General features: G+C 40.0%; 1 protein-coding gene across 1 annotated transcript in view; it reads left to right on the top strand.

Moving 5' to 3' along the window:
• Positions 1 to 7962: 7962 nt before the first annotated feature.
• Positions 7963 to 12041, top strand: part of dcbld1 (discoidin, CUB and LCCL domain containing 1) — a 46304-nt gene continuing 42225 nt past the window's right edge. The window contains exon 1 of the mRNA XM_031800726.1: positions 7963 to 8347. Within this exon, the coding sequence (XP_031656586.1) occupies positions 8275 to 8347 (73 nt within the window). The 5' untranslated portion in view covers positions 7963 to 8274. The remainder of the gene's footprint in view (positions 8348 to 12041) is intronic.

The raw sequence follows: 12041 nt of genomic DNA, 5'->3' as shown, positions 1-12041 counted from the left end.
GTGAGATAAACCGTTTGCTATCAAATAGTTTGGATTTGGGATTTATAGGTAGCTAATGAAGTTATGCCCAGTTAGTTTAGCAGTATGAATGAAATGATACTGTAATTAGATTTGACGATATTTCTTCTAAGAGTTCAAAAGATGGGGATTTCTTTATGTAACAAAAATATATTTCACCTACCAAGCACTGGGTGTGGCCTGTACCCAAGGGTAAGAAAAAGCTCCGCCTAGTGTAAAATGTTAGACACGTAAGGTACCCACAAGTCAAGAACATTCAGTATGCTGTATCTATGGTTCTCATCATTCCTATAGGAATGACCAACACAATCTCACACAATTTGTGAAAATATGTACAAAAAGTATTTCAGCAGATTTTGTGAGTTTTTGTGTGGCTTAATTTGTGTAAAAATACACACATTTCTGTGCGACTTAATTCGTAGGAAAAGACACATTTTTGTGCGACTTCATTCATACGAAAATATATTTTGGGGGGCAAACTTCGGAACAATCTTATGAAAGTTATTGGAACAATGCATTTTGGGCAAAGGTGTTCTATACTGTCTTTTTTTGTGTCCCACAAAAGTTTGGGGTCACTAAGAAATGTTCTTGTTTTCCATGAAAACTTACTTTGTTGCAAAATGAATAGGAAATATAGTCAAGATGTTGACAAGATTATAAATAATGATTTATAATTTAAATAATCATTTTGTCCTTCAAACTTTGCTTTCGTCAAAGAATCATCCACTTGCAGCAATTACAGCCTTGCAGACCTTTCGCATTCTAGTTGTCAATTTGTTGAGGTAATCTGAAGAGATTTCCCTCCATGTTTCCTGAAGCACCTCCCACCAGTTGGATTGGTACGTACCACACGGTCAAACTGCTCCCACAACAGCTCAATAGGGTTGAGTTCCGGTGACTGTGCTGGCCATCCCATTATAGACAGAATACCAGCTGATTGCTTCTGGTCATTGTCGCATTGTAGGGGGAAACTGGCTCCAATTAAGCGCCGTCCACAGGGTATGGCATGGTGTTGCAAAATGGAGTGTCTTCAAGACCCCTTTTACCCTGTACAAATCTCACACTTTACCACCACCAAAGCACCCCCAGACCATCACATCGCCTCCACCATGCTTGACAGATGGCATGAAACACTCATCTAGCATCTTTTCATTTTTTCTGCATCTCATGAATGTTCTTCTTTGTGATCCGAACACCTCAAACTTGGATTTGTCTGTCCATAACACTTTTTTCCAATCTTCCTCTGTCCAGTGTCTGTGTTCTTTTGCCCATCTTAATATTTTATTTGTATTGGCCAGAGATATGGCTTTTTCTTTGCAACTCTGCCTAGAAGGCCAGCATCCCGAAGTCACCTCTTCACTGTTGACGTTGAGACTGGTGTTTTGCGGGTACTATTTAATGAAGCTGGCAGTTAAGGACTTGTGAGGAGTCTGTTTCTCAAACTAGACACTCTAATGTACTTGTTCTCTTGCTCAGTTGTGCATTGGGGCCTCACACTCCTCTTTCTATTCTGGTTAGGGCCAGTTTGTGCTGTTCTGTGAAGGGAGTAATACACAGCGCTGTACGAGATCTTCAGTTTTTTGCAATTTCTTGCATGGAATAGCCTTCATTTCTCGGAACAAGAATAGACTGACGAGTTTCAAAAGAAAGTTCTTTGTTTCTGGCCATTTTGAGCCTGTAATCAAATCCACAAATGCTGATGCTCCAGATACTCAACTAGTCTAAAGAAAGCCAGTTTTATTGCTTCTTTAATCAGGACAACAGTTTTTAGCTGTGCTAACATAATTGCAAAAGGGTTTTCTAATGATCAATTAGCCTTTTAAAATTACAAACTTGGATTAGGTAACACAACGTGTGTCACGTTCTGACCTTAGTTCTGTTGTTATGTCTTTGTTTTAGTATGGTCAGGGCGTGAGTTGGGTGGGTTGTCTATGTTCTTTTTTCTATGTTTTGGGATTTCTGTGTTTGGCCTGGTATGGTTCTCAATCAGAGGCAGCTGTCAATCATTGTCCCTGATTGAGCACCATACTTAGGTAGCCTGGTTTCACTTTCGAGTTGTGGGTGATTGTTTTCCGGGTTAGTGTTTGTGCCACACGGGACTGTTTCGTTTGTTTCGGTATTTCACGTTGTTATTTTGTAGTTTAGTGTTCTTGTAAATAAAGTAACGTTATGGACACTTACCACGCTGCGTATTGGTCCGATATCTCTTACTCCTCGTCAGAAGAAGAGGACGAGCGTTACAACGTGCCTTTGGAACACAGGAGTGATGGTTGCTGATAATGGGCTAATGCTGTTTTTTATGCTTTCTTTCACCTAATACTTTGGGATAACGGTGCTATGTCAGATTTTATGAGGGTTGCCAGATTGGAATAAAATGCTGTATTTGTATGTTTTTTTTCTGGTATCGATGAAGGTATTTGATTGGGGAATGGGGATACATTTTCATGATGGGAAATGAATTAATCAATAAATGTGGGGAAACAGAAGATCTGTTTGGTTTCATTTCCCCCGGTGCAACTGAATGGTATTTGCAACTATAACGAGTCTGAACTATGATCAGTTAAGCCATATCAATCCAGTTAAACAGGCTTCCACCTACAGTATGGCACTTCCAAGGCTGTTTCATGATGATTATTATGTTGTGCAATCATACTTAGGCTATACTTAGGCTATTGTAACAACTAACAGGCCTACAGCCTCTGCCCAGAGGCCTACTAGGTTTTCATGGCAACAGTCCCTGTTGCAGCATTCACTTTCTTCTGCTACATTGGTGGCAGCATTGGGATCACGTCCAGCCCAAGTCTAGTTCTGTGATCTAGTGGTGGGAAGCATTCTGTTTTTCAACATTGTGTTGGGTGTAATTACATCGATATATCTAGTGAACAATGGATAAGCAACAATGGGCGTAACAGTTAGAAGTTATCACTACAGGTGTGATCAAGCCTTATATCAAAGTTGCCTGAAGCTGAATGGAAAGTGCTATGCTCTGACCAGTTATTCTGAAGAAAATCCTCAGTGACGGTCTAATTTACACAAGTTAACTTACCAATGTGGACCCAAAGCAAACACATTCTACACATTTACAAACTACCTGTTTAAAGTGTTATTATAACCATGGTGTTATTTTGTTACAGAAGCTTAAATATCTAATAACCTGACAATGATCCACATCATATGAGTAGACAAATAATGTAAGTGTTATGCAGCAAAACACAACTATCCCTTTTTTTAGGATGCAAATCAGTAATATGAATCCCTGTTGAACCAACCTGTTCTGATCTAATGAGATGGATGTAGGATTTTCCATGGCCTCGAAACAAGGCCTTTCCCAGTCAGGAAGGACGAAGCTAGACCCCTCTTGGTTCTCATTGGCGAAGACTGTACTCAAGTTAGGGGTTATTATTATAGGGCTGTGAAACACATAGCCGAATGGCTTCAGACTGAGCATTTCTCACTGAAAATTGCTGCTGATATTGAAAATAGTTTAGGATTAGGGTATTGAATTAATTTCAGACTCTCCTATCCCACTATTCCCAACATGTTATACCCCATAGGTTGTAAATAAACCATTTTTAAGCTGATATAACTTTGTTATTATTAACATTATTATAGGGCTGTGAAACCCATGGCTGAATGGCTTCAGACTGAGTCATTCTCACCAGAGCAAATCCCATTTTATAACAGGTAGTGTCCATTTACAGTAGTGTGTTGATGAAGTAATTCTTTCTTCAGTGGAAATACAGAATATGTATAAAAATGACAAATATATCCAAAAGCTAAATCTATTTAATAATTACTGAGACAAACATTACAAACATTTAGTGAGTTAATGAAGATACAAAAGTCAAGAGTTGGCTATAACATGAGTACAAACAAAGTGAGTGTGTGTTTGTGTGTGTGTATTATAATTTCCCATCATAAAAATGTATCCCCATTCGCCAATCAAATACCTTCATCGATACCACAAAAAACAGACAAATACAGCTTTTTTTATCCAATCAGGCAACCCTCATAAAATCTGACATAGCCTTGTTTTAAATGCATTATGAAAGAAATTGTGTAGGCCTACTGTTGCCTACACAAAAAAATACCTGTATCCCAAAGTGTGAAGTGAAAACAAGCATAGAAAACATTATAAGCATTAATAACACCCAACCCATTAATTTGGGGCGGCAGGTAGCCTAGTGGTTAGAGAGTTGGGCCAGTAACCGAAAGGTTGCTGGATGGAATCCTCAAGCTGATAAGGTAAAAATCTGTCGTTCTGCCCCTGAACAAGGCAGTTAACCCACTGTTCCCTAGTAGGCCGTCATTGTAACTAAGAATTTGTTCTTAACTGACTTGCCTAGTTAAATAAAGGTTCAATCAAAAAAAAACACACACAAAAAAACATATTAAATAAGAAAAATATATAACTATGTGTAATTATTTCGGTGACAACCTGGTTGATGAACAATATTGGGTTGTTAACACATTTTTAAAAATGTATATATAAATCAATGTGGGACACATTGTGGGACACACAAACAAGTGTGTCTGAAATGAATGAAATACCCTAATCCTAGAACAGCTCTAATAACTTTAAAGAGATAGTTCCAAAGTTTGCCCCCCAAAAATGTATTTTCACATGACCGAAGTTGCACAAAAATGTTTGTCCTTTCACACGAATTAAGCCACACAAAAACCGGTCAAAATGTCGGGGAAGAGATTTGTAAACAACTTTACAAAGTGAACAAGTCAATCAGTTTCTCCTGGGTCAACATCTTAATATATAAACAAATTCCAACAATCTGTCCAAACAAATAAAACATCAGACCGTTGCAAAGAAAGCATCAACCTTTATTTTCATTAAAAGAGATATTTTAAATTGGTCTGAAAATTGGATATTGATTTAGCACAAGTCTTGAATGGTGAAGTGCACTCTCCTCTCTACTGAAACCTTGGAAAAAAAGTACTATTGTACATTTGTCCTGAGATAGACATTGGTGACCTTGAACTTTACAAACTACAACAATACAGACTTGTGTATTCTCTAAAATTGTATGGAGTTTAAACAAGGCCTATGAAGATCTAGTGTTAGAATAGTGAAATAAAATAATAATTGTATGCTCTTCATTTCACCCACCTTTTCTGCTCTGAGTCATAACATTAAGAATAGATTAGAGTGCACAAGACATATAAAACAACATCTCACACATGAAAAGATAACCAAACTTGATTTAATCTAATGTAAAGGAAAAGTCACAGTATTTATATTTATTTGTGAATTTGTATGCAGCTGGCAATAGTTTTAGGACAATGGTGAATATGCAGTAAGCTATTGCTTGTGGCTTGGTGTAAATTGGAGTGGAGTGAGGACCATTCATCTGTAATTGCAGGGATATAATCTAAAGAATATTTGGAAATACACTGTTTAGATCATCAGTGATAGAAAATCACCATTGTTAAGTTGAACGAAAGCCTTATTGGCAATGACTCTACAACACACTGCCTGATAGGCATTAAGTGTAACATGAGCTGGTATAAGTTAAGTTGGGGGAAGGGTGTGACATTTTAATGCAAACCCACTGGGCAAAAACTGGTTGAATCAATGTTGTTTACATGTCATTTCAACAAAGAAAATCAATGTGATGACATTGAATGAACGTGAAAAACTGAATGGATTTGAAAAAAGTAATCAACCAACGTAAGGGAATTTCGTCATTTTTTCCCACCCAACTTTTCACCTAAATCCAATGACGTGGTGAAATGATTTGTGTATTTCTCATTAAATTCACGTCAGTTGACAACTCAACCTAATGTAAATCAAAATGAAACCTTGATCTGACGTCTGTGCCCGGTGGGAAGCATCTCCAAGCTGTTCTCTGTGTCCCTGCCCTTTGATATGTTTGCTATGTACCAAGCGCAGGGAGTTTGTCCACAATGATCAAGGAAATACCTGCTGCTTGTTCGTGGACAATGTTTGTGGAAAAATGTCAACGTTGAAGCTTCACTTAGGTGCATGCGGAATGGTCCAGATCTCGCCTGTGCCCTGTGAACACATTCACTGTATATTGTAGGTCCGTGTCATTTGGAAATAAAATGAAAACTTTGAGGCCAAAGGAGAGGAACCATAAGCCTGATGGCCTTTCTTTCATAAGATGTGCTGTACATTATAGCCAGATCTATTATCTCTGTCCTTGAGTCTGTTCTAGTGCACCAACGACTACTTGCTATTTGTCCAGGTTTCTCCCTTTTATAAAAACGTATTTCTAACCTTGGATTAATATATCATTGAGGTTTAATATAAACTATTGTCAATGTCAGCAGCAATTTCCTGTGGTTCTAATGTTTTGTACACTCAGTGTAGTCGCCAATGGGTCTTAGTCCCTGTATAAAAAAGAGCATGAGATCCCTTCCTAATCAACAGTGCCATCTGCAGGCTGCTATATTCTATCCATATTTTTGTTCAGTTTAGAAGGCCATTTGATTATTTTATCCAAAGGGATTCAATCAATTGGAGATAGTGGATTTCCAGATACCGCTTTCAGAAGTGTGTTTGATTTACACAGCAATTGTAATGGGTGACACTTGAAATGGTTCTGTAAAGAAAAAGGGGAAAGTCTATTCCTTTCAATACGGAAAGTCACATAGGCCTACTCCAGAGTGACCTCAAAATAAACACAAACTATTTTCAGGCCCAGTGCTGTAATAGGGACATTAAAAAAAGGACAGATTTGTTGTTGATCACTCTGCATCTCCATCAAATATTATAACACGACCCCTTTTCATCTGTGTCTCTACTGTGCCTACTGTGCAATGTGACTAACCTGCAGTGCACAGAAATTCCACTCGGATGAGCTATAGTTCCACTATTCAATTTATGGACCAAAGATCAACATTAAAGACACAATATGTAAGATCGCCTGCTGTTTCAGCAACAAAAAAATAATAATTAAGTGAAAAAAAGAAAAGGAAGATACAGCAAGGTGATAAACTACATGACTAATAAACAATAGACCACAGCATTAAGGCAGTCTGACCAGAGCCTTATGAGTCTGCCTATCTTGATGCTTCCTCCCTTTTTAACTCATTATTGCATAATCTGGTAACTGTACCACATTATGTGCCTGTGGTCTCAGCACTTAGTTCCAGCCTAGCTAGTGATTAACTCTGCTCGATTTGATCTATGCTGGTAGTAAGCCTAAGCTCCAGCTGCATTTGGCCATTATCAAACCCATAAAAGTTTATGGTTCAGGACATGTGTGATATGAGCCCATGTGATTGTGGAAGTGTTTAATGGAGCTCAGATGAGGACGTGTTAACATGTGTTTGTTGCAGCTAGCAGCAGGCCCAGGCCTAGGGGTGTCCCACAGCCTCTCCTCACCATCTCCCCTGAGAGGCCAGTACTGTGACTGTGTGGTAGTGTGACAGCGTATAACTTCTCTGTCTTTGGCAAGAGAGCAGCAGGGGGACAATTTGGAGATGGCCCTTACAGTAAAGTAGCCCTACTTTACAGTAAAGACATTGGTCAAGTAGATCTTGTTGATCAACCAATAGCATTGGTTCTATTCACATTTTTCAAAAAAACAAGGAATTATTTAAAAAAATAATTTCCCTAAAGCGAAATAACACCAGTCAATCAAAAGTGGATTTGAATGTTTAGGATAAAGATGCATAGAGACGGAGCAAAAGAGAAGCACGTATACTATTTGATTAGATTTAACTTGATCTAATTAACACATTAACAGGGGTCATTCATACCTCACTGCCCTATGGTCATCACTTTATGTAAAAAAAAATAAAAAAAAACGTATCTAAGTGATAGTGTTGCTGTCATCAAATAGGCTCGAATATGTAGGTTGGCAAACTGGCAATTGATTACAGAATAGTATGTAAGAAGTAAGCCTGGTATTAACGATCATAGGCCTATACCTTTCAGCCGGGGTGGGCAGTTGAACTCAACAATTATATTTTATTAATTGTGTTGCGCGTCTACTTTTCTCGGCTGCTCAGCAATTATCCCCCTCTCCTCAACGGCACGGAGGCGGCCAGACTGGTTGGTCGACCCGACCACTGGGTGACGCCTGTGGATGAAACACGGAAGAGTTCATTCAAGGAATGAATATACTGTGGAGAAGCAGGCAGGATAGAAACAGACGGAGCGCGTCGGGATCCTTTCTATTACGACAAAACTTCCTAAAGGAAATGATCCCATGAAAACGAAACAAATGTGTCTCCATATGCGCCTTCGTTGCGTTACTGTGGATAAAAGCTGAGATGTCTGTAAAGAAGAAAGTTAATGGATTCTTTGTCGTTTGGTCTATACTTTCCGCGGTCGGTGAAAAACTCGGTAAGCAAACTAACCGTTGTTAAAGCAACAATGATTTACACGATTACCCAATACTTTTTGTACTACAACCGATGAGATGTAACATAGATCTAGGTACCTTACATTCGATTAGAGACATTTATTTATTTAATTCACCATGGTTCTGATCGTTTTACTTTGTACTAGACTTCATTCACTTTTGGTGTGCCTGAGCCACATGGCAGATCAAGGGTTAATAACACTGTGTGGCATGTTCAACAAGCCTCGAATGTTAAGTAGCCTACGTGTGTGATAACTGGGTTGCCAACAGTCAAATGTAACAGTAGTGTGTGGCATATAACTACAATCAATGTATCTTATGCATCATACATTTGTTACATATCACTGTTAGGCCACATTAAGTTGCGATAAATCATGCAAAACGTTGAGAACTCTGACTCAAATGTAACCAGCCATGTTTTAACAGTTGTCTTTCAAACATTACACTTTGAGCTGTACTTACTATATTAGATGATGAATGTGCAATGATGCACCATTAAGGCCTGTTGACTTTAGTTTAAAAATGCACTCCTATAGATTCATTGATCTCCACACTCTGCTTAAATATTTCAACCTTTCTACTGAGCAGAGACGGTTTGTTTCAACGTTTCCACAGCAAATCCCCTACTCATATGGGATTGTCAGCAGGCTTCCATGATATTAAATATTCAAATGTGTTGTCAGTTCGGATGTCTTTGAACTATCATGTTGTTGACATGTAGGGAAACACACTATACCTGTCAATTGTAATCTAACAATCCTTGAGAAGATACAGTAGGTGACTTTCACCAGTGACAAACCTGCCAAAAGGAAGGAACTGACTGGAGCTGGGTTTATACTAGCTATGATCGTCCTCTCACACCACAGTGACAGCATGGCTCGATTTTGTAACCTTCTAGGCTCATAGTAGGCTACGTGCCATTGGACGCATCTCAATTGCGTACTCCTCGCATCCTCTCACCTCCTTCTCAAAACCCATTGGAGGAAAAGGACCTCTGGCTCTCTCGTCCAATGGGTTTTGAGGAGGCGAAGGTATGCAATTGAGATTCTCCCTTAGAAGCTGGGTCATCTTTTTGTGCCTGTGCTCCTGTGGTATTGTCTCTCATTACCAAGGAGGCGCTGCTGGCTCTTGAACAATGAACTGTGGTGCCACGCATGCCTTAGCACTCACAAGCAGTCAGTTTAGGAGACAGCTAAAGCTCTCTGGCTGCCTTTGGGATTCTAATGTTGATCCATGCAGTGAGCAGTTTTAGTCCGATGCATATTATAGTCCAACTTAGAGTTGGGGAAGAATTGATTCCAGTCATTGCTTGATGGTGTTTCCCCCCCACCACCTCTACCTGGCATTAGGTTGAACCTCTGAGTGTTTGAGGTGAATACTTCATGTTTGTCCCGAGGGCAGTAGTCAGCCAGGTGATCAGGAGAGACGATGGGAGATGCGCTGGCATTTTAAATTGAAATAGCATCATTATATTGTCTGCTACTACTCTATTGTTCACGAGTTTGTTGGTGTTTATCAGTATACCTGGAGTTAAATAAGGATGCACACCGTTTAGGGGAAATTAGCATAGGTGGCGCAGCTATAAGGCTAAGCTTCCCCTAAAGTAAATTGAAATGCACAAGTTAGTTAGCCTAATTGGCCTATTCCTGTCTATACAGAAATTAATAAAATGAAGGGCCCCCCCCCGAGTGGCGCGGGTGGTCTAAGGTACTGTTTCGAGTCCAGGCTCTGTCGCAGCTGGCTGTGACCAGGAGACCCATGGGGGGTGCACAATTGGCTCAGGGTCGTCCGGGTTATGGGAGGGTTTGGCCGGCAGGGATGTTCCTGTCCCATCGCGCACTAGCGACTGCTGTGGCAGGCCAGGCGCAATGCACGCTGACACGGTAGTCAGGTGTACGGTGCTTCCTCAGACACATTGGTGCGGCTGGCTTCCGGGTTAAGCGGGCATTGTGTCAAGAAGCAGGGCGGCTTGGCTGGGTTGTGTTTCGGAGGACGCAAGGATCTCGACCTTCGCCTCTCCCGAGTCCGTACTGGAGTTGCAACGATGGAACAGGACTGTAACTACCAATTGGATATCACGAAATTGGGGAGAAAAAGGGGTAAAATAATCAATAAAATAATTTGATCCCAATTTTTTTTTTTATATTCTAAATGCTACATCAGAAAGCATGAGGGCCAGCAATTTGGGCAGCGCTGCGTGGCAAATAGTAAAGAGATGATTGTTGAGTTGCGAATGTCAGTGAAACAGAGGCCCAGCCAGGAATATCGCAATATTTCTAAATACAATTGCTGGAAAACATAGTTTGGAGTTCAAATGTCAGAGGAAGGCCCCAAAAATGGTCAGACTCCAGTCATCCAAGTCATAGACTGTTCTCTCTGCTACCGCACGGCAAGCGATACCAGAGCGCCAAGTCTAGGTCCAAAAGGCCCCTTAACAGCTTCTACCCCCAAGCCATAAGACTGCTGAACAATTAATCAAATGGCTCCCTGGACTATTATTTAGTTGAGTTTATTTGCAAATTTGATTTGAAATGGCTATTGCTGTAAAGAGAAGACAAAGAAAATACTCTAATCTGCTCAATTTAATTGTAAAAACACCAGGAAATCAGCTCTGTGATTTTTTTATTTGGGAAATCTTTTCCAAGTATTCCCACGCATAATAGAGAAACGTGATCATATACAAATGTAAGCGAGGTTTGAAATGATTATGTTTTAGTCAAATATCTGTTTGGGTTTCCAAACGAGAGCGACTTTTAACAGTGTTACGTCATACTGGCTGGATATCTGCCTGTTTGAACGCCAATAACTCAGATAAACATGAAATGACCCAGGGAATCGATAGAACATCACTCAGAGATGCACAAAAACAATGTACCATTCAAAATGGGTGAACCTTTTCTTTTAATGTTTCTGACATTTTCGGATTACTAAGCACCTATTGATTTGGAACCATGCAGAGTTACCCGGAAGTTGCAAGGAAAACAGGAACCGCCTGCACTATTCCAGCACCATTTCAATGTTTCAACATCATCAAACCACCTATGCTTAGTCTAATACCGCGACAACTACAATGAACAAAAATGTAAACGCAACATGCAACAATTTCAAAGATTTTACTGACTTACAGTTCATATGAGGAAATCAGTCAATATAAATAAATTCATTAGGCCTTAATCTATGGATTTCACACGACTGGGAATACAGATGTGCATCTACTGGTCACAAATACCGTTTTAAAAAGGATAGGGGCGTGGATCAGAACCAGTCAGTATCTGGTGTGACCACCATTTGCCTCGTGCAGCGTGACACATCTCCTTCACATAGAGTTGATCAGGTTGTTGATTGTGGCCTGTGGAATGTTGTCCCACTCCTCCTCGATGGCTGTGCGAAGTTGCTGGATATTGGCGGGAACTGGAGCACGCTGTCATACACGTTGATCCAGAGCATCCCAAACATGCTTAATGGGTGAGTATACAGGCCATGGAATATCTGGGACATTTTCAGCTTCCAGGAATTGTGTACAGATCCTTGCGACATGATGCCGTGTATTATCATGCTGAAACATGAGGTGATGGCGGCGGATGAATGGCACAATAATGGGTCTCAGGATCTCGTCATGCCATCGATAAAAGGCAATTGTTTGTTTGTCTGTAGCTTATGTCTGCCCATACCATA

This window comes from Oncorhynchus kisutch, linkage group LG21, assembly GCF_002021735.2.
Source record: "Oncorhynchus kisutch isolate 150728-3 linkage group LG21, Okis_V2, whole genome shotgun sequence".
NCBI classification, from domain to species: domain Eukaryota; kingdom Metazoa; phylum Chordata; class Actinopteri; order Salmoniformes; family Salmonidae; genus Oncorhynchus; species Oncorhynchus kisutch.
Note: the sequence above shows the minus strand (reverse complement) of the source record. Positions and strands in the feature narration are given on the sequence as shown.